We start from the raw sequence: 23,172 nt of genomic DNA, 5'->3' as shown, positions 1-23,172 counted from the left end.
AGCTTATTTCGTGTGAAGAAGCATCCTCCCCCTCAAAGGAAAACCCCCATATGAATAGCTCTGCCTGTTCAAACTTCAGTGGCGATGCAGTCCCCTGTCCTCACACTGCAGATCCGTGTTTCAAGCCGAGGCGGAGAAAAAACATGCCCCACAACAGCTCTGTGGTGTTGACGTTGGGGGCTTGACAACAACCCTGCGGTGTAGGAATACTCTCTGTGTAGGTGGGGTGTGAAGCTGGAGCTCATGGCAGCAACACAACCCTGCAATATCATCGCAGGTTAGAGCTGGCGCTGAGACCGGTTTGGCTTTGCAAACCAAAATCCCACTCAATTCATACTACGGCTTATAGCTGTAGCGCTTATTTATTACATTTTTTAATTTAAAAAAAATCCCGCCTTTCTTCCACCGTGGCGACCTTCTGGTCCCATTTCATCCAGGTACTGATCCAGACCCGGATCTTCATCGGGCAGGATGGCTTCATAAGATGCCCATTGCTCCTCTCTGGACGATGCTTCTGCATTACCTGCTTGGAGCACCAGGTGGCTGGTTCTAGATGGGGCCTTTCTCAGCTCGGTTGCATCACTTCCTTTTGGCTTTCTTCTGTGAGAGCGTGGAAGGCGAGGCTGATTCTTCGTCCCTGTTCCGGCAAGGAGGCTCCTGTGCAGACGCCCCGAAGAGCATTCTTTGCACGCGTTTAAAAGGCCAGGAGGGAAGCGCCTTGGAGCCGCGATCGATCTTTCTTTCTTTTTCTTTTGCAAGGACTACCCCTGTCTCTCGCGGAGGCCGTCGGAAACATGGGAGTCACCTGGTACGGCATTTTGACTCGGGTATTGATTGACTCGGGCATTTTGCTGCCGCAGAGTTTGTAGCAGGCTGGTGGTGCTTGATGGGAGACGATCAGTAGCCGAAAAGACTTCGAAAAGGAGTTGGGGAAGGATAGGTTTTAGAACTGTAACGTGTGAACACGCGAGCGGCGGGTTTTGTAGTAGAATTGGGTTTACCGGCGCTTTAAAGACAAGGCGAGTCGAGATGCTCGTGAAGCAGCAGCAGCAGCGGGAGGCAGGGTTGTTCAAATAGACGCAACTGCCGTTGAGACGCCTTCAGCAGAGGGGAGGGTGTAAGTAGGTGACCTGGCTGTGTGAACGAATTGCGTGTCCCCGCAAATGGGGGGTTGTTGCAATAGCCGAGGCAGTTGCCTGATTATGAGAAAGGAGGAGATCGGTTTGTGACATTCTGGCTGAGAAGATGAAGGACGCAGAGAGTCAGGATCCTTGGGTGGGTGCATTTGACATTAGAGGCTGGATGTAGGCAAGAGCATGCGCTTGCTGGTATCACCACAGCTTCACCGCACCCCTGCCCTGGATTTAATAATAATAATTAATACCCTGCCCATCTGGCTAGGTTGCCCCATTAGTAACACATCCTCTCAACCTAGGTGGAAAACTCAAGGCAGGAGATAAAAAGGGAGAAGACAATGTACAATGAGGTCTAACAAAGGGTCATCTGGGATCTGGTCAATTATTGCTGTTGACTTACCTTTAGATATATAAATTACAGATTTTTAGTATTTTATTGCAAGTCCACCTTTCTTCCAAGGTGGCAAGTGCTGTTTGTTAAAGTGGTAAACACAGTTCTCTTTCCCCATTTTATTCCCATGAGAATCCAGAGAGTTCAGTATTACGGGCATAGCAATCCAAGCCTCCTTGAAGTTCTGGGGAAGGGCTGAGCTGGATCCGGAAACAGCCCCACTGATATCACATGACAGAATTGAGCCTGATTGCTGTGCTAGCTCCAGGCTGCCACAGCAAGTTGCCCCCTTCTTTCCCCCACCAGCTTGAGGGGGACAGGCATTGGTTGTGGTTTGGATTGCACCCTAATTAATTTAAAATAGTTAGCCTTTCCACACTAGTTTACAGGAGAATGATGTAAAAATATAGACAACAATAAAAAAATATTTTTATACTACAATTAAAATATACCGGTACATATTGAAGTAGCTAGTGCCACAACTGGGGGCTGCTGGGTTGTTGTTGATCCATTACAGGGCCTTCTCAGTGGCAGCTCCTCACCTGTGAAATGCCCTCCCTCATTATGTTTCCTTGGCAGGGGGTTGGACTCGATGGCCCTTGTGGTCTCTTCCAACTCTATGATTCTATGATTCTATGATTATTGATTTTTAGGAGGAATTTGAAAAGATTCCTCCTTACTGAGCCAATGGATGGCTGAAAGATACTGTTCCGGGAAATCCTGAAATCATTAGCTTAGATCAGTCTATTGTTTTTAAACTATTTTTAGAATGCTTATAACCTAGAATGTTTTTGACTTTCAAAAAGTAATTCTAATGACAGTGTTTTTATGATACTGTTGCTGCACTGGGCTTCTTTTCATGTAAGGGCAGGACCACTGGAGAGTTACATTGCCAGATGTGGCTGTAGAGACCGATAAGGGAGAGATATGTTTTATTGCAGGTGGGGCAGATGAAGGCATCTGGACGTGCTGCTAAAGGGGCACCATGGTGTTTCTTCTCTCTGGGTTCCTCCCAGTGGTACATAAAGGAAAAACAAACCAAATGCAACACATCAGTCTCAAGAACTAGTAAATATAAACAACAAGAGCATCCTTATGCTATCTATGATGAAAAGCTCTTTCAAATAAAACCATTTTACATTAGCAAAAAAAAGAGGTGTCAAGCAAATATTTCTTCTTCAACCTGGGCATATGCTCATGAGAAGGTCTTGTCTACGCTTCAAACTTGGGGCTCTCAGGTAGGACCTTGGGTGATAATCTTAGTAAATGGGCAGGTTCAAAACAAAGAAAAAACACTGTGTACCTTATTTCTCTTCTAACAACCTGGACCAGCCATGCAACATTTTTTAAATGGTAAAAATCGTGTCTATGCTAAATGTATGTTTCTTCACTAGTACACCATTACAAGTGTGTGTGTGTGTGTGTGTGTGTGTGTGTGTGTACATCTACCAGCCTTGAAAACCAACTGAATAAATTATTGTCAATGTGTTTAGTTTTGCGCCTCATTGCCAGTGATACCCAGTGCATGGCACATTCAAGGTGTGTAGGAAAACATCTGAAACAAGCAGATTTTGTCTGGTCTACCTCACTCTCAGTCTCATTCAAATGCTTTATACAGCCTTGCAAATAATATCATAAAAGATACCAGGCCATAAATGTTTACTCACACACTTGCAGTATCTCAGTTACTTGCGGCATATCAACCCAGCCAGTGGGAGAACAGCAACTCTCTTCTAGTTTCCAGTCTGTCTTCCTAGTTGTAACTATTGCAAGTAACTGTTAATAAGTCTGTATTTGTAGTTACAGAATGCTCTTGGTTATAAAGCAGATTCCACACAGTATGAGAATTTTTGTGGCTTGAGCTAACACTCCACACTCTTCCATGTCAGTTTAGCCTATATACATAAGTCCCCATTTATTAATTATTTGAGTTTTTAGAAGTGGCTTGAGATAAATTGTGTGATATTCTACAAAAACCAGGTATGTCTCCCACACTATTGAAACTTAGATGGTAAGCCTCTTGGGGCAGACAATTTTTTTGTTTTGTTTATTTACTTGTTTATCACTGCCCATGAAACATCCCAAAGCAGTTAGCAATTAAAAATAGATAAACAGTGGTACCTCAGGGTTAAGAACTTAATTCGTTCTTGAAGTCTGTTCTTAACCTGAAACTGTTCTTAACCTGAAGCACCACTTTAGCTAATGGGGCCTCCTGCTGCTGCTGGGCAACCGCTGCACGATTTCTGTTCTTATTCTGAAGCAAAGTTCTTAACCCAAGGTACTATTTCTGAGTTAGCGGAGTCTGTAACCTGAAGAATATGTAACCCGAGCTACCACTGTAATAACAACTTAAATTTGTTTTTACTACAATCTAGTTTGCAAAGGGGTCATATGCACTGGTAGTGCTATGTTAATATTGACAATAAAGATGTCACAAACATGGGCTTCCTTGGGTAGCATATAAAGAACTAAAGTACATAGTGGCTATGATTTTGATCAATGGGGTGTTTTTTTTGTTGAAACCCTTTCTCCTGTATTAGTGTTTCCCAGATGCCAGTGACGGAGGGGAAGAGTGTCCAGCAAACAGTTGAAATTTTAACAAGAAAGCTTGAGCTGCTTGGAGCAGAGAAACAGGGAACCTTTTGTGTAGACTGCGAAACATACCACACTGCACCCTCCACAATGGGCAATCAAGGTAAGCATTTAATTTCCTACAATTTAAATCTACAGCAGGTCAAACCGCTACTGTTCATTCTCTTTATTTACCAAAAAGGATTTGAGCCCTTAACAAGGGTGTACCCATTTTAGTGTTTATGCAAGTAGCAACAACCCATCCTCAAGAATCTCCCTATTTCCCCCTCAAGGATGGAAAAGCTTAATTAATTCTCCTCTCACAAACCGTGTTGCTGGTACAGTGGCCTTAACTGCATTTTCCTAAATACATACATAAATCCAACACACCCAGAGGCTGGCTAACAGTCCTGGACTACACTGCAGGGTTGTCATACATTACTATCCCCTCTCCCCCACAAAAAGAAAAAAAAGTACGGCAGCACTGGAGTACTTTGCAGGGCTGTAACTTATGCTTTCTCAAACACCGTATCTAGCCCCTGTATCATCAATATACTAATGATTGATTTTATTTGTATTTGTATTAGCAGAGTATTTTTCTTAAATATACACAAACTCAGAAAAATAGCAGTTTTGGCATGAAACTAAACCTGAATCAGAAAGAACATGAACTCCTGTCTTTGCTGCTACCTTTTGCAACTATCACTTCTCTACTAAGGAATCTTGAGAACATCACTTCCATATGAACTGGTCTATTCTCCATTGTAGGAATTTAGAGAGAGAAATTTAAAGTGGCCAAGGAAGTCCTAAAAACGGCTTCAGAATGAACCAGGAAGTCCTTTCTCTGGACAGTGAAGGAAGGACTTCCTGGGTCATTTTGAAATTGTTTGGGGGGGTCTTCTCTTCAAGTTGTATGAATCTAAATTTCTCTCTAGCACTCAGCGATCACAGTGGGTTCATATCTCACAAAGCAATGGGTTTTGAATGGCACCTATACATTTTGCTTCATAATCTTTGTTCTAAAAGGGATCGAGACTTACTTAAAAAACTAAAATCTCATGTACCCACTGTCCTTTGGGCTGGTATAGATGTATCTCTTTGCACACACACACCCTTTTCAGCATCCTTGCTTGTTCCACTGACTGCAGTGGAAACAAAGTTCAGTGGACCTTTGCATCATTAGTCAGGATCCAACCCACTAGTGCCAAGCACTTTTAGCATCATCAGATAAACCCTGCAAGTAAGTCTTTGAAAGAACAAAAACTTGTTGACAAATGAACATTTCAGCAATGTTTGTGTCTTCCAAATGACATATGATTGATTCAAGGTTCCATTAATCTAAGCAAAACATATTTTACAGGCTATGTGATGCTTGTTAGACCTGAATTAAATTCATCTGGAAGATAATTAGCAGAGCTGAGGTTTTACAGAGGTAGCTGAAGCCAGATTTCCTGAAGGAACTTGGAAACGTTCAGTGTATTCCTCATTACCCTGGAATATGGCTCAGGGAGTTTGCCGTTCTGGATTGCCAGCAAATATTCTTTGCCACTTTCTCATAAGTTAATTATTTTTCCCTCTAGATGTCAGCAGTGTACTTGGGCGCCCATCCTTTTGCCTCAGGTTCATAAACATGGCTGGATCCATGGTTGCTAGCATGGAGATACATATATTTCTACAGTTCCTCAGTAGAGCTTGAATCAATGCCCTACTCCTGGCTTTCACTAAGCACATTAAAACTGTGGAGGAAAAACAGCAAAACACCACTAGAGCTGTACTGTAAGCATATCTGGGAGTAAGCCCAGTGACAGTGAGCATCTGAATTAAAAATAGATCGGATTAGGCTGCCTGTATAACTACTAGTTTAATCTGGAGCGAAACCCTGCAGTGATTTTTTAAAGAGGTATTTCTAAAGCCTCATTTAGATTAGTTATAAAGATGCATCTTATTTGGAATCCTAAAACAGTTGCAGCACAGGGGACAGTTGCATCAGTTGCTAACACATCATTGTACTTGCCTTTTAAAAAAAAAACCCAGACCAACTTACATTACAGACATTAAAATCAGATATAAAAACAGAATAGAATGAAGTCTAAAATCACATCCATTCCAAACATATATAAAAGACAGGTCTAATACAACCCACACCACTCAAAACTGGAAAGAAATATGCCACAAATATACCCCAAATCCTGCAAATTCAAATTATAGTCAAACCCCTCTTCTCTCCATCTTGCAAAAGAATGTTGTTGAGTGTACTTTTGTAAGGAGGTTAAGCGGATGTGTATCTGAAGTATATATCGGTACTCTAGAAAGAACAAATGCTCATTTATCTCAAGATCGTGGTTCTTTAAGTAAAATAACATTGATTGTGTTTTGCTAGCCTGGAAAAGCCATTCAGCAACCAGCGCGACATAGAGATTCTGTAACAGCCCCAGTGGTTGTCAAGCAGCAAAGAGACAAAGGAAAATGTAACAGATGTTTCATTTTAAAGCATCTTAAGAGGGAAGGAATAACAACCTTGAAGTGAAAGTAATGCTGCTCTTGTTTCAGGGCAGGCTGCCAAGCTGATGTATGTGATGCACAATTCCGAATATCCCCTCAGCTGCTTCGCTCTCTTTGAAAATGGTCCTTGCCTCATAGCGGATGCCAACTTTGACGTGCTTATGGTGAAGCTGAAAGGCTTCTTTCAGAATGCCAAAGGGAACAAGATAGAGAGCCGGGGAACCCGGTACCAGTACTGCGATTTCTTGGTGAAGATTGGCACTGTTACCATGGGGCCCAGCGCCCGTGGTATATCTGTGGAGGTAAGGATGCTCCTCAAACGGGGGGGAAGTCAGCATATGAGGTAATATATTACATGGCTCCAGCTCAGGACAGGTATAGCAAACAGTTTACTGAATCAGGAAACATGTCTAATAAGTATATAGGAGGTGAGACGGTCTTTGTGGGCCTTTGAGGTGGTGTGGACTGCATGCTAACTGGGGCTCTTGGGAGCTGGAATTAAACAACATCTGAAGTGCTACAGGTTCCCCAGTCCTTCCATAGGACATTACAGTACCTAGTTTCTCCCCTCAGAGCCTAAAGCTGGTTGTGCACACAGGCAGGGTACCAGGGTGGTCCAGAGTTCATGAAACCTACACAAACCCTTCCCATATCCCTGTCCAGACCCCCACCCCACCCCACTTTGGTTAAGGGGTTGTATCTCAAAAAGGGAATTGCTATGTTGTACTCATTTTTTCTCCACACATGCTGAGAAGCCTGTCTTTCCCTTCATGATCTTTTATCTCTGTGCAAAGCCGTGACTATTTCAACCTGAGGGTCCACAAGTTGGTTGATTTGCTTGGCACACAGGCTTTAAAAGAAGTGATCCCGTTACAACGAGCTTACTAAGCACCAGTTGTAGCACATTAGCTGTGTAACTGTTCTCCATAGAGTGTTTTGTAGGCATTGTATAACATGAGCTTTTTAGGGGGCGGATATATGCCTAGTTCATGAAAAATGAAAACTGGGTGGATGGATGGGCAATTCTTGGCGGAGCAGATTCAGACAGCTGACAGCTCGAGGTCACTGAGCTGTTTCAGTTGAGGGAAAGCCTGGTGTCAGTGGGGTGACATCCTTCGGCAGTTGTCAGTGCCCCAGCAGAGTCCACTGCTGCTTTTCCTCAAGACGTTTTAAAAAGCTAATGCATACCAGTGCTATCGTGGAGTTTATGGCAGTGCCCCAGAAGTTGAGCAGTCTTGGAGCAATGTAATGGTGTATGTGTGTTGGTGGCTGTTTTTACACTGCTAGATTCAGACTTTGCCATTTCTATCTCTGATCCCATTAGGGGCTATCACTGGGGCAAATGGAGCAAGGTGCCATCAATATGCTGGTGACACTCAGCTCTAGTTGTCCATAGCCTAGTTGTCCATTAAAAGCAAGAGGCAGTGAAGATCCTGGGCCAGTGTCTGGATGCAATGGTGGGCTGAATGAGAGGGCATAAGATGAGACTGAATCCTGGCAAGAAAGAGGCTCTGTGGGCAAGTGGTTTTTGTGTCTGAGAAACTGGTCCATTGCCTGCCACAGATGGGGTTGCGCTCCCTCTGAAGGAGCAGGTATGTAACCTTGTCCTTGGTGGCAAAGAGGGCAGACAGCTGCAACCATTCCTGCACTGAGTCATCTTGGTAACTTCAAGGCTACACTACTTGAATACACTCTACATGGGGCTTCCCTTGTGCTTGGTCCAGAAACTGCCATTAACGCAGAATGCTACAACAGAATTGTTGACAGGAGAGTCTCTTGGGATATTACACCTGTGCTCAAAGTGTAAAACATTTGTTAGAATGGAGGTTATGTTACTAATTGAACTTTGGCTCGGCAATCCAGACAGTTAGGTCTTTTAATTTCAACAATTTAAAAAAAGTATTATCAAAGACCTAATCCTGTTTACAGATGAAACATTTTCCTGTGAACAGGATGTGCTATCTTTGGTTCTGAACTAATCAAAATGCATTTGAGAAGGTGTGATTCACAAATTAAATTTGAGTTGTTTATGCCGATTTATGGGCATGGTTTTGATTTTTAAACAAGGCTAGTCCAATGCCTTGGAGAACTGACTGGGTAGTGGTTAGCAAGCTCTGAACATACACAAACCTACACAAAGCTTTTCTTTTGGATTTGTAGCGTTAAACCTTTGTTGTGCAATGAATGCCAATTAAAACAAATGACAAGGTGGCCTTGTTGATCTCAGCCAAAGAAATGATCCAATGATCAGAACCAAAGGCATATGCTTGAAAAGCTGAGACTTTCATATCAGTACCTAGCACTTATTTGCTGTGTCACTTTGTCAATTACCTAGGCATTGCAGCTATACCGTATAAATACTACTTCCTCCTCTGGGTTCAGTAATTGTCTCTAATCAGCTGAGAGCTGTGTCTCCATCTGCTGAGGATGAACAGTAAAATCCTAGAGGGAGGTAACTTGACTGGCAATTCCTCAGCTTTGGAACTGTTTCTCCCCACCCCCGAGAGGTTTGCCAAAGCCTGGTTTTGATCAGAACCCAGAATTAATCCAACATTTGTGACATGAGCAAACGTTTTGTGACTTTGGCTAATTTTAGTCTTACGCTTATTTATAATAAAAAAAAATTGCTATGAGTCAGAAAGAAGGGGGTTGCTTTATAATATTCACACTTCCAGTATTCTGGACTCCACCCCGAAAAGGCACTGAATTTGCCCTTGCTTTTGGCATTTATTCTAATCTTGCAGTGATAAGCCCATGCAAGCTTAAGGGTTGTAGCCAGTGCTGCATGACCAGAGTTCTGTTTGCACAGTGGGAGTTCCCCTTCCTCGCACTATGCAATTCCAAAATCTATTCTGGAGCACCCCGCAACCATATGGAGCAGATTTTGAGGGTACACGGGGGTGGGGGCTGCAACGGAGAGGAAATTTCCATAGTACAAATGGAAATCTGCTGCTTGAACGAAACAGCAGTGTTTGATACAACCCTAAATAGAGCTAGAACCTGAGAGTGTCTGCTTGAAAGTTCTCAAGCGCCTCAGGATTTTCACGATCTCCATTAACCCCCAGCAATCTTTCTTGCAAAGAACGGGTGAGCCTCTCCACTGCTGCTAAACATTATGCTTTTTGAGAGGTTGGGATGGAATCGTAACTGCCCGCTGGAGAGTTCTTGTTGGCTGCTGGCTGCTTCAGAGCTTTTGTTTCTGTTGCCAGGTGGAATACTGTCCGTGTGTGGTAGCCAACGACTGCTGGAACCTGTTAATGGAGTTCATGCAAAGCTTCATGGGAAGTCACGCTCCCGGAATCCCTTCTGTGTTTGGCAATAAGCACGACAGCATCTACAGCTCGGCTGACACAATGGTCCAGTACATGGAACTCTTCAACAAGATTCGCAAGCAGCAGCAGGTGCCTGTCGCAGGAATCAGATGAGGAAAGCTTCGTAAGGCCTTACTTCACGGGAGCAATCAGTTTGCTGAATAGTCGGTTGAAATTGCAGTTCCATCCCAGTAGTCCAGATCGCAATTGTTTCCCATTAAATCAATGCAGTCTGTCTCCCTAAGAGAGGTAGAATTAATTCTGTCTCATCTCAAACCTCCAGGGGTATGCCTCTCTTATAATAATGGCATACTTTGCCTCAGACTGCTATCTCAGAGATCTGCCTCCCGCTCTTGAAGCAAGATTCCTGCCCCTGAGTGGAAACTGGAGGAAAACAATCATCTTGAAGGAGCACAGGTTGAAATTGCATAGAAATAGGAGAATGGGCTTTGGGGGTCCTTAATTTCCTTGACTGGCTATGAGTGAACATGAAATTTCTATGAGAGTGAAAATATGTTAATATGGCTTTTTATTAAAGGAACTTTAATTTTGCATATTAATGTTGTAGATGTTATCTATTTTATAGATTTTATCCTATAATTTGTGGGAGATTTATATTTTGGGTTGAAATGTAATATCTCGTTGAAGCAAGCAAGATAAATTATCTGTTGGCCTATCTGTGTTTAAGTTATTGGCATCTCACTATCTTCAAAAAGCATTTGAGAAGAATAAAATGTTTGGGCTTCAGGTTCATTTCACTGAAGTCTTAGGGCTTAATTCCTCTGCCTTCTTGACTAATGTTTTCTGCTGGAACATATAAAAGCCCTGACAGTGCAAAACTTGTACAGAGCAAGATTTCAGTCAAAATCACTAAGGCATCATTATCTTTTGAAGATGATATCAAAAAATGCACAACATTTTCACCTTATTGTATTTGTTTGTGTTTTAAAACTTGTTATGTTTTGTTACTTCTACAGTTTGTTGTGTTTACTGCATTTAAAGCTTCCCAAATTAAAAAAACAAACACAAAACTAATCTAGGACCCTCTCTTCTTTATTAACGGAGTCCAAATCTTGATAAAGAATTTGGATTGGCTGTGTAAACCTCCCCCCCCCCCAGCCTTACAATTGCCTCTCTCTTCCCCCTGACCTATTTGTGTATGAGCCTGGTATTGTGCTATTCTGTGTAGTAGCAACAGGCTGTAGGCTTCAGCCACAGGATCCTTGTAATAGTGTGCAAGTAAGGAAACTCTGTACCTGTGCTCCAGTAATGGAAATTTGTGCCGCCTTTGTGCTGAGATAGCAATACATTTGGTACTGTTGGGCTGGTGCTGTTGAAACCACTACACAGCATATGACGATTGTGCATGGCACTTGGGGGGGGGAGCAGAAGGCAGAGGTAGGAGTTATTTGTGGCAAATAAGTGGTTATCATAAGAACTATGGGAGCATTTCTGCCCATTAACATTGACATGCTTGCCCTGAAATGTGTTGAAGGGGAAGTGGAGTATTTTTTGGGGGGGGCATAGAGCCAGTTAGAGTACCAACCACCTTTGATGATCCAAAACATTTTAATGAAAAAGGGATGTGCCTTGTGTGAGTGCAGGCAGATTGGTTCACAGATCACACTAAGCCCAAACATGGCTTAGTGCAAATATGTAGGCTCCCAGAGAGAAGGTGACAGCCACTTTGCCTTAGCTTAGTGTGGCATGGAAGTAAAAAAAGACCTGAGGAGGAGCCAGGTCTGGCTTAGTGTGTTTTCTGTACCTGGGGCCATGGTTTAGCTCTCTGCCCAACTAGCCACAATCTGTAAACCAAGAACAAACCTTGGAGCTCGTGATTAGTGAGGAGAACGCTTTACTACAAGCTTGAGTTCAGATGATGCAGTAAGTCAAACCTTGGCCTAACTCAGTGCATCTTGAGAGTAAAAGAGACTGGGGAGGAGAAAAACAGCTATGAGGTCCTAATAATAATAATAATTTATTATTTAGACCCCTCCCATCTGGCTGGGTTTCCCCAGCTACTCTGGGAGGCTCCCAATAGAATATTAAAAACACGATAAAGCATCAAACATTAAAAACTTCCCTAAATAAGCCATACATTCCCTGATAAGCCATACTTTGGCTTACTATGACATGCAAATCAGGCTGCTGTGTGCATAATATGGCATATGGCACAGCGGGGGGGGGGGCCGAGAGAGAGAGAGAGAGAGAGAGAGAGAGAAGTCCAGAATGTGGTTTGCCATAGTGATTCCTTGTTTTTCAATACAGCACTAGAAAAATCAAACACTTCTCTTTCCTTCGCCCCAACTTAACTGAGTGAAGAGTGCATGGTAGCAACTGCTTTTCATTTCTGCCCATATATGGATTCTGCTGCAAGTTCAGAATGTAAACTCTGAAAATGTAGTGCCTTTACTGCATGTGAGGCAGAATGTTTAATTTACAGGATTGGAAGGGGACTTTTTTGGAGAGTCAGAGGGGGAAATGCTGTATTCCTGCTCTGAACAAAATGCAAATAGTACTTTTTGGATCCAGGTGCATTGAATTGTATGTTAACCTTGCTCCCAACATATGTGCAGATTGATCATTTAAAAGAAAGCTATTGGTAATCAGAATTTGCATTTGGGCAAAGTTGTAAAAACTATATAACACATCTACTGTATTCTGCAAAAAGCAAGTTATAAGTTTGAATGGAGAATATTTACTTTGACTTGCAGCACTAATTGTATTTGATCCATTGACCTCCAGCTGCTAGGAAACATTAGAACTATACAAATAATAAGGAAATACAATGATCACTGTTATTCACTGCCTACAAAGAAATTCTGCCAAAGCTATTAATTACATATGATTTTTATTGGTAGGCAATCACTTCTTAAGCCTGCATATCTAAACATTAAGGCACTTAGAAAAGCTTCTTGGTATTTTCAATCCAATCCATTGGCTATGAGCCCAGAAAGATCTGACAAGTTGATTCATAACATGTGCGGAAAATGGTTTGTACTGCAAGTAAATTTAACATATTAATAACCAAATTGAACCTGATCTATGAACTATACTTCATTTGACTTTAATAAGTTTTGATTCCCGTGCTTACTGATTAACTGCAGTGGGTAAGTGTTCAAGGCTCAGACCTTTGGCTTGTTGATGTTGTGCCTTTTAAAGGAGTTAACATAAGCCTCTGTTCTAAAATGTGTTTGCATGGGAAGGAGGGGAGGAGAAACATTAGCTTCTGTGAGATGGGCCTGGGCGATATATCGATATATTGCCCAGGACCAGTATGAGGAGCAGACCGCGATGTTGGTTTCACTCAGTGGTATATCGCCGATGAAACCGCTGCGCTTCTGAGTCCCTCTGCTAGCAGCGCAACTTCATCCAGGGGGTGCTGCTAGCAGAGGGACTCAGAAGAGCGGTGGTTTCACAGCGGTGAAAAAGACATTGCAGTCTGCCCTCATATGGGGCAGAGGGAGAGACAAGCTGCATTTAATGGAGCCCCCAGTCCGGCGCTGGCTTGCCAAAGCCGGCAGTGGGGTGGGGGCTCTGGGAAACTGTCCCCCCCCATCAGAGCAACCACGACGCTTCAACAGCATCGTATTGCTCAGCTGGGGGGGGGGGCTTTTTCTACACGACAGCTGCACGAAGCCTGATGCTACTGCGGTGTCACATCTCTCAGATGAGTGGAAGAAGAAGCCTCCCACCAGCCCCATCTGAGCAATCTGATGCTGCAGCGAAGCCTGATGCTGCTGAGGCATCAGGGCTCGCTCAGCTGGGGGGTGGGAGAGTCCCCCCCCCAGCTGAGTAGCAGCCTGGGCCAGCTGCATTGGCCCTAACCTACAAGGCACTGGGGTGAAAGGGGCCCAGCTCTGGTGGCGAAAGTTGCGGCAGTTTCACCCTGCGTCTAGCTGGCTGGGGCAACGCAGCTTGTTTCAACATTGCAGTTCATCGCCAAACCGCAATGTCTGGCTGGTGATACATCACGATGTTCAACATCTAACACCGCCCAGGATTGGGACACACCGTGTAGGATTGGGACCTTACTTGGCAAAAATCACCAAGCTGGTTTTTGTAAATAAACACCAAAGTATGCATTCAACTACATCAGAGTTTGTAAGTTTCTGAAATAATAATAATAATAATAATAATAATAATAATAATAATAATAATATTTTATTTGTACCCCACCCTCCCCGGCTGGAGCCAGGCTCAGGGCGGCTAACATGAAACTAAGACAGTATACAAAAAACATAAAAGCAGGCAATCAATTAGTTAAAATACATCTTAAAATTAGTTCAGAGGAAATTAAAATCTGGACAGATTAAAAGGTAAAATTGAGAGTGGTTAATATTCTCCAGGGCCAACTGTTACTACTGGTCTTATAAAGGACCTGTGAGCGGGCCAGGAGGCCTCTTTAATGCTTGTTTATATACCCACATATATTTATTTAAAAGCATTTCTAAATCACTTCATGTTTTAAAAATCTCGTTAAGTATACACTGTGAGGGGACATGATAGCAAATCTTCAAAGACCTGAAGGGCTGTCACATAGGAAAGATGTCAAGGTGTGGTCTCTGCTATGCTAGAACACAGCACAATATCTAATGGGGCTTCAGCTAGAGGATGGCTTACCTAAGTGCTTTTCTGCTCTTAAGATTCTGCTTGTACCCAGACTTCCAGCCATATTTAAATGAATACTTAAATAAATAAATAAGCAGGCAGGCAAGCTTTTTGTAAGAAATATAACAAACTTGCAGACCATCCAAGTGTCCTATCTTCCAGGGACAGTCCTGGATTTGATCCCAGAATGCCCTGCTTTTCCTTAGGACGTCCCTATTCTGAGAAATGTTGGAAGGTATGGTAGGAGGTCCCTATTTTCACTGGAGAAACGTTGGAGGATATGAAACTGCCAGGTGATCTTTGTGAGGCTATATAATCAACACAGGAAAAGAGAAACTGTATTTTATTCAAGGCCTTGACCCGAGTTGGTAACCAAGTTTACAGCTAGCATTATTTTGGTAGATTTTAGGCAAGGGTTACTAATTAATGTTCATATCCAAGCAACTAATGTCCCAATACTTTCCCCTTGAGAAGTATAATGAGATGTGTGGAACTGGCCTCCATTTTTCAGATATAGCACCGACTATCCTTGCTCAGTTGAAAAATCTGTTACTGTCAGGTACAGTGAAGGAAGCCCTCAGTGTAGAGATATTCTGGTAAAACTTCTCACGTACTTCAAGGCCCTAGGAAAAGCCATTTAACTGCCACTAAAACTGTCACAACTCATAAATTACACCCTCTCAGCCCATTGCCTTGGATAAAACATTATGCAAATAAGTCTGGGGGTTTCTTAAGTTTGTTTTTTTCGCCTGTGACCACATACAGTAGTAAAATTTGCTTTATTTAAAATATTGATAACATTCTCCCAAATGGCATAACTGCAAAATTATGTCACTAAATTGTATTTAAAAAATACAAAAGTAAGCAGCGTTACTTTAAAATCAGCCGTTACAGTTTTTCAGCAGCATGTCTAATGAAAACACGCAAATAAAAAGACACTTGAGAGGTTTTTTTAAGCCTTTTTGAATGTTCTGCATATAACTGGATTTTCTTGCCTTCATCCTTTGATGGCACTGCATCAAACTAAGCGCTGGTGGGTTCTGCAAGCATTCCTTTACCACAAGGGAAGATGCTACTATTGAATAAGTCTGACGTCCAAGGCAGGAGAGGCGGATATTTGAAAGCAATTGGCACATATAGCATTCTAGAAATGGAAGAAAACATGGGACAGCTACTCTCAACTGTTCACTGCAAAAACAGGCTGCAGGTCTCCCCCCACCTCAATTCAGTCCTCAGTTGGGGGGGGGGTTCTAATTTAGAGACCTGTACTTAGTGTTGCCACGTTTTTATTTCAAAAATACCAGACCCTGGGTTAGAACTTTGATATGGGGGAGGAAGAGAGCTGGACTGTTCTCAAAGTGGCGCTACCACAAAGCATGCCATGGCATGATGGAAGCTGACAGGTCAGTGGTAGAAACTGACCAATTGTGGATAAAGCTTAGTGGAATCTAAGCAGGAGTCTGGCGAGGATCTAAATCAAAACCCTTTGTTGGGCCAGAACAGCAAAGCAATGGTGTTTGTGTGTGTATGAGTGTTTAATGTAACAAGTGAAATAGCCTACTGCAGGCAACTATAATTAGCCAAATCATAGTAGGGGAAAACTACCCCTGTGCATCCTTTTGCATATTGTGTATTGCACACTGTATGAATCTTTGTGTGAACAAACCCTTAGATGAGCTATCGGCTTTGGGTGCGGGGAGAGAGTTCGGCTGCCTTACAGAAATAGAGGCAGATGTTAGAATCAGCTTTTGAAATGTAATTAAAATTAACACACACACACCCAAAACCTTTCCCAATGCTTTTTTAAAAATGAACGGGCTAGAAAGGCCGCCTGCTCTTCATCTCCTGTTATAGAAACAGAAACTAAATCATGCCGCCTCGTGTACAATGGTGACTGAATTAAAAAAAAAAAATCCCTCAAATTTCCACAAAGGACTTGCGCTTCCCTGAAATCTCCGGCAGTCGGTTCTCTCCCCCCCCCCCGTTCCCCGCCTTCCTGTCCATAATTTTGGTCGTTGCCGTGGCAGCCGAGAATAAGGGGCGGGGCCAGGCCTGAAGAAGGCGACGAAACTACGCCTCCAGTCTACAAGTATCCATTGAGAAGGGGGACGAGGCCCCAGGAATGCGTCCACCTTGCCGGGCCAGTCATTCTTAGATCTTTGGGATTGAGGGCGAAATCCCCCGCCCCTAGAAATGTTAGAGTCGCAGATGATCGCCGTCCTTCTTGCCATTGCCGATCAAGGATTGAGCTGGCTTTCCCACTCTTAACTGCCAATACAAATCGTTAGGTTTTTCACAAAGACCGCAGAGGTCCTTTCGCTCCCCTGTCCCCTTTAGAACCAGGCGACTTCTTTGCTCTCTCTCAGCCTTTGGAGTTCAGTCAAAGTGACAAGAGAAGCTGGGCTGGCATACTTTCTTCCCTCAAGTGTTTTTTTGGGGGGGCCAGCTTATTCGCTTGTTGTTATGCTACATTAAACATTTCCACTACTGCTCCAGAGCTCAAAAGGTTTGTATCCGGCATTTTTTTTTAAAAAAATTTTTTTAAATGCATAGCGTGTTTAAAAAGCAAAACATGTAAACAGTAGGCCCAGTAAACACAATTCAGAGAGTGCACCCTAAAACTTTGCAGGTTACAGGGTGCATTTCTTGCTGGGCAACTTGAAAACAACAGTAACTGCCTGGGAGTTAGAATGCGCAAACGCACTCACACCTGCCCCCCTTTGGAGCAGGGGCAGGCCTTTAAAAGTTAGGTTTCTTATGGCTCCTAATAAACCGCTACCAAGGATCTGAAAAATGCTCAGTAAAATCCACAGTGCGCTTACAAACATGCTCAAAATCAAATAGGTACTTACCAATCCTACCATTCCTGGTTATGGAACATTTATCTGATTCTTATTAGTTTGTGATTCCATGCACATATTATATGTCTTCTGTTAATGAATTTTGATATAGTACAGTATAGTGTTATAAAAATATTGTCAGTATATTGTTAGCCGATGTGTTGCTTGTCATCGTTCAAAATCAAAGAGGTGACTGACAATGCCCTGACTTGGTCAGCCTAAAGGAGCTTATCTTCATGGATGGCCACCTCACATCTTTTGGCACCCCTGAAGTGGCATTGTTAGGGAATGGCCAATGAAGGTCATGCTGCAGTCTTTTGCTGCAGGCCCTGTCTGAATCCAATGTAGTGCTAAGTAACTGTCCTGCCTGAAAAAGAATTTATGCTTGTGCGATAAGACTTATCCTCGCTTGAGTACTCTGCATGCTCCCCAGATCTGCTCCAAAGAACCTAAAGAACCCCCAGAACTGTTTTAGGGGGACCAGTCAAGGTAGGGGAGAAAGTCCTGTTGCACAACTGTAGGTCCTTGCACTGACAGAAGAGTTGTTTAGCGCTGTACTGGATACATTACATTTTAATACTCTGCTAATATGGCAGAAGAATGCCATGTGGGTGGATTTCCAACCACCTGTTACCTTAATTTTCTAGAGGCACCAATGCATATGCAAATGTACACCATTTTGGGTCATGAATCTGTGACTGGAGTCCCCGCATCTTTGTTACTTCACATGGTTCTTGTGAGTTTTGGGTTCACTGGAGCTACCACCACTTTATCATGAGGGACTTTGGCCCTGTGCATGCAAAGAGTAAAGTTTATCCATTTGATGACTGGCAATCGTGCCTATCTTTTCTTGCTTTGAGGCTTCAGACAATGTAGGGCATATTGACACATCCCATGTGTCATATCTCGATCCTGAGCCATTTGTTTTAAATGGCAGAATAATGCTTTAGTGTTATGAAGTGTCTCCTCCAAATGAAAACCAGTTCCTTTAATTTCTGATCTATTCTGTCAAATTATTCACCTCTGTGTAAAACTGTGGCACTTTGATAGCATGAGAAGCAGTTGTGTTCCCCAGCTGTATCACCTCACTCTGAGTTTTCTGCTTAAGGTGCCCCCCCACATCTTTTGTCTTTTGTATCTGCTGAGGCAATTCATGCCGCACACACACCACACACAAAAGTTTATGTAAAACAGCTGCTTTCTGCTGTTTCCTGGTTAGCTTATTTTTAGAAACCAGCATTCTTAAGACTAAATAAACATGCTGTTTAATAAGTGTGATTTTTAATAAGAAGTTAAACCAAGCACTTTTATCTTGATGAAAAAGCAATCCCCGGGGGCTGATCCTGAACATGCCCATAATTTGCGGTGGGGTGGAGTTGATCCCTGTTTCCTGTTGACACCCCTCTCCCACTTTCCCAGCAAAGGTTCAGTTTACTGCCAGTGTTTGCCATTGAAGTGCTTTATTAAACTAATCACTTTTTAACAAATCTTCCATTCCTACTTCAGTACTTCTCCAAGAGGATTCTCTCGGCCTCCTGGGAGCAGGATCACAGATTTCATCACTACCTGCCATTGTGTTAAAAAGTTGAAACTGCTCTAAAACTGTGATATTTTAAAAATGTTCTCTGCATATCTGAGAAAACATTTTTAAAGAAAAGCAAAGACTTAAATGGGACACGGGTGGTGCTGTGGTCTAAGCCACAGAGCCTACGGCTTGCCGATCAGAAGGTTGGCGGTTCAAATCCCTAGCAGTTCGAAAGCGCATCAAAGTGCGAGTAGATAAATAGGTACTGCGCTGGCGGGAAGGTAAATGGCGTTTCCGTGTGCTGCTCTGGTTCACCAGAAGCGGCTTAGTCATGCTGGCCACATGACCCGGAAGCTGTCTGCAGACAAACGCCGGCTCCCTCGGCCTATAGAGCGAGATGAGCGCCGCAACCCCAGAGTCGTCCACAACTGGACGTAACGGTCAGGGGTCTCTTTACCTTTACCCTTTAAAGACTGAAATAACAGATTTGAAACTGCCCTCTGGCTAACACAGGTTTTTTTGTTGAACACACCTAGGAATTCAGATTTTTTACTTCCGTGCCCTTGAATTTATTTTATCAGCCAACTGAAAGTACCAGAGTGAGCAGAAAGTTTATGATTTTTATTCAGGGTGATCTGTGCCCTGAACACCTCAATTCATTAGCCTGTCAATAGTCCTTTCTTCTGCAATCGATCCACAAGTGGGTGTGCAAACCCTCCTTGCATGAATTTCAGCCAAAAAGGAATGCACACCTAGATGCTTTCAAACACTGGCAAGATTTATTTTGGGGTCAAGAAAAGCCCCAAGGAATTTAGACAAGCAAAACAATAGTATGGTAACTCAGATGTTACAGAACAAATAAGATATGTCTGGGATATTAAACCTAAATTATTGCTGTAGCTAACCAGTTAACATAAAATAAAATAAAAATCAGACAGTACACAGAGAAAAAAGCAAGATGTTTCATAGCCTTGATTATTGCTATTGCAGCTGTACTGCTCAGCTGGCAACCTTCATCACAGATGGTGGACTATGACAGGAATCTTCACTTCAGTGCCTTGTTTGTGGATGGCGGAATCTCCTATAATCCCTAACTAAAATCTCACAGCGTCTTTTCAGGTTTCAGATAGATCTCTCCCAACACAACACCCCCCACTCCCCCCAAGTTGGCCTAGCCTCCCCCGCCCTCTAGTTCACATGGCAACCGGCAACCAGAACTATAATCAGCCTACCATTCACCCTGGGTTAACTTTCAGTTGGCCAATCTTCACACAAGGTTCATTACACTACTTCTCATACCCCTTGGAGAGGGAGTGGAAAGTAAAAGTATGATCTAGTTGAATAAAAGGATCCCGCTGAATTTGCATTATTTTTGTACGCACACCACAGTTCAAATCACAGTTCACATTCTTCCCCATAACAACCATGGATCTAGCAGTTTGCTGTGGTGCAAAAACATGGACCTGGAGCTCATCAGCATGGTTTCTCAATGGAAATGGTCCAAATCCAAATCATGAGTCACATCTGTATTCACAAAATGTGCTGCCAAAATCACAGACCCATGACTTCATGTCTCCATCAGAGTGCTAAACCAAGGATCCTAGACCCTCATGGTTTCTCCCTGGAGGCTTCCCAAATCAACCATCACTATACATGGATCTAGTCCTTATGTTACCATCACAAAACAAGAATGTAGATCCAGGGCAATTCCTCTTTCTCATTTTAAAATTGTTACACCATAAAAGTGTACCATCTATTCATAGCTCAAGCCCATCCACACAGATTTCACTGTAAAAATTACAGCTCCATCACAGTGTCGTCTGGGCAGCCCAGGACCACCTCCATACACACTACCCAGGCTTGGGGCCCAGGGAGGTTTGACTGAGACACACTCTCAAGACAGAAGGATGCCAACAATACAACAAGCACAGTGACACAATCACATGTATCTGAGACATGGCTCTTCCACAGATGATCGGAGCTCATATCTGTGTGCACAGACTGAAGACTAAATTTGAGGATCAAGAAGTAAACCAGGACCAGATGACAAAACTGTAGGAAGGAACATCAAAAGACCAAACAGTAATCAAGCATACAGGAACAAACCAGAGCTCAGGAAGATGTTGTTGCTCAACAAGATTCAATTGCAACAGAAGGTTATAACTCATTCATTCCCTGGATGATCCAATGGGAAGCATGGTGGATGAAGTAAGTCCAGTGCTAGAAGGTTCTTAATTAAGAAGGCTGCAAGAATTGCAACATGCAGTTTAGTGATCCACCACATGGGTCAAAGGAACAAGAGCATTCAGGCAACAACACCAGCTGCAGAAGATCAGCCTAGCCTGAACAGGATATAGCTCTTCACTTTGTTCTGACATTGAAGAAGAACTAATCTCCTTCCTATTCCGTTTACTTCCATTTACCTTGTGTGTTCTTTTAGTTTCTAGTCCTGATAACAGCTCTACTTCTTTTTAAAATTGATGTCAGCTGCTTTGGGTGACAATAACAGTCTAAAAAGTTGCATAAAATAACAAATATATCAATACGGGACACCTGCATACAAGTCTAGCAGCATATGATATGCTGATGCCATCATCAAGTAAACAGCCTGCTTTTCCACAATGGGGAGTGGTGCAGCAGGTAAGTTCAGGTGCACTGGTCAGAACTCTGCTCAGTGCTGTTGCTATAGGCAGCCATCCCACAAACAAGCTGGTCCCCACTAAGTATGCAAGGTGGCCCATTGAGGGCAGCTTGCCTAAAGTTTCCCCAAACCTGGAGTAGGGACTGATAACCTATGAATCTGGTTCATACTTTAGCATCACACCACAAGTTTATAATGCACTTCATAGGCAAGAATGTGATTTGTGATTTGATGGCAGATAGGGCAGAATTCTATGGGGGGGGGAATAAGGATCAATAAGGGTCTGTGCCTTTGATCTTTGTTATCTACAACAATGCTAGATCTACAAAAAGCAAAGGAAGCTGTCTTAGTCCATTACAATAATTCCAAAATGTAGTCAGGTAATACAGAACCTGGTTGGGACTGGCCCAAATATTATCAGAATTACCAGGCTGGATATTAGGGAAATCTAGAGCTGTGGTTTTTATTTTGGAGTCCATGGAAATGGATGCAAGCAGTGATTTGATAGTGGCTTTGGGAACATTCCATGTGTTATGCTATTGTGGCCATGAAGTGCTGAATCCCTTATGTTTTGCAGTATAGTTTATGGATGAATGCTGTGATTTAACAACAAATTTGGCATTTGGGGAACCTCTGCATGTTAAGTTTAATAATGAAGATCCATGCTTTTATGTCACAGTAGCATCACAAAGCACTGGATTTCTATACTGCAGTCAACTAATATAGATGTGAGCTGTAATCTGGTGTTAGATTTGCCGGGAGGGCTTCCACACAAAAATGCTAAGGTCCGATCGGTATAAATCTAGCATTTCTCCCCCCTGAAAGTGCACATTACCACATGCTTTTTCCCCAGAAAGAAAGATTCATGGAAAGAGGATTTTTCTGAATAAATTTGCCGACACCTCAGCTGCAAAGTTATTCTGTACGATACGTTAATTTCTCCCATTATACATACAAGCATACAAGGAGATTCAAAACGGCCGCAACGGAGCCTGCTTTTCTGTCCCTGCAGTCTCTGCCTGCCTCAGATTATTCACCTGCTGCCATGTCATCAGTTCATTCCTGACGGTAAAACGAGGCAAAAAAAAAAGCCACATAATATCTGTTTAAATTATATATACTTTAAAAAGCGGCAAGTTTCACATTTTGACGCCGTGTGGGTTCCTTAGCCCGGTTTCTATTGCGGCGCTTGGAGCAGCCCGCGAAGCAAAAGGCGCTCCAGCCGGACCTGCGACGGGAGAGGGGAACAGGGCGCAGGATTCGGCCACTGCTCCGCGTGGCGTCCGCCAGGCAGTGACCCTGCGGGGCCGCGCGCACGCTGCGTGTGTGTATTCACGTGTGTTTACACATTGGGCCATGTGAACGTGCCAGCTGCTGCCCCTTCCCTTGTCTCGGGAGGCCGTCGCGGAGCAGCGACATTCGGGAGCCTTCTCTTCCCCGTCCCTTGCGAGCCCTCAGCCCCGCCGCGAGACCCAAGCTCCCCGGCCAGGCCCTCCGCGACGCTCCGGAGAGACAGGCGGGCGACCGACGAAATGGGGTCCTGCGTCTTTAAGAGCCCCTTTGTCTCTGAAACATCCTTATTTACCCTCCTGTGATTCAACCAAACTTAACCCCCCTCTTCCTCCCCCCGCGATTCACAAAGCC

The 23,172-nt window shown here is 43.3% G+C and overlaps 1 protein-coding gene across 3 annotated transcripts; it reads left to right on the top strand.

Moving 5' to 3' along the window:
* The first annotated feature begins 425 nt into the window (after window positions 1-425).
* On the top strand, window positions 426-10,942 carry MED20 (mediator complex subunit 20). Of its 3 annotated transcripts, none has more exons than XM_053393139.1 (4): window positions 426-808; window positions 4,068-4,222; window positions 6,649-6,902; window positions 9,810-10,942. In XM_053393139.1, exons 1-4 carry the CDS (start codon window positions 795-797, stop codon window positions 10,023-10,025), a joined length of 639 nt encoding a protein of 212 aa, XP_053249114.1. In that variant the 5' UTR covers window positions 426-794; the 3' UTR covers window positions 10,026-10,942. The 3 variants fall into 3 exon arrangements, with proteins under 3 accessions (XP_053249114.1, XP_053249115.1, XP_053249116.1); XM_053393140.1 differs by having other exon boundaries at window positions 803-827; XM_053393141.1 differs by lacking the exon at window positions 426-808 and having other exon boundaries at window positions 4,115-4,222; window positions 6,654-6,902.
* The last annotated feature ends 12,230 nt before the right edge of the window (window positions 10,943-23,172 follow it).

The sequence above is a fragment of the Podarcis raffonei genome, chromosome 6 (assembly GCF_027172205.1).
Source record: "Podarcis raffonei isolate rPodRaf1 chromosome 6, rPodRaf1.pri, whole genome shotgun sequence".
In the NCBI taxonomy this organism is placed as follows: Eukaryota; Metazoa; Chordata; class Lepidosauria; order Squamata; family Lacertidae; genus Podarcis; species Podarcis raffonei.
The sequence above is the reverse complement of the archived record's forward strand: the minus strand, read 5'-3'. Positions and strand labels throughout refer to the sequence as shown.

Bases quoted from the DNA above. Each gene is read 5' to 3' on its own strand.
- MED20 (XM_053393139.1), top strand. The intron at 4,223-6,648 runs GTAAGCATTTAA...CTCTTGTTTCAG, and splicing joins CTCCACAATGGGCAATCAAG to GGCAGGCTGCCAAGCTGATG. The intron at 6,903-9,809 runs GTAAGGATGCTC...TTCTGTTGCCAG, and splicing joins CCCGTGGTATATCTGTGGAG to GTGGAATACTGTCCGTGTGT.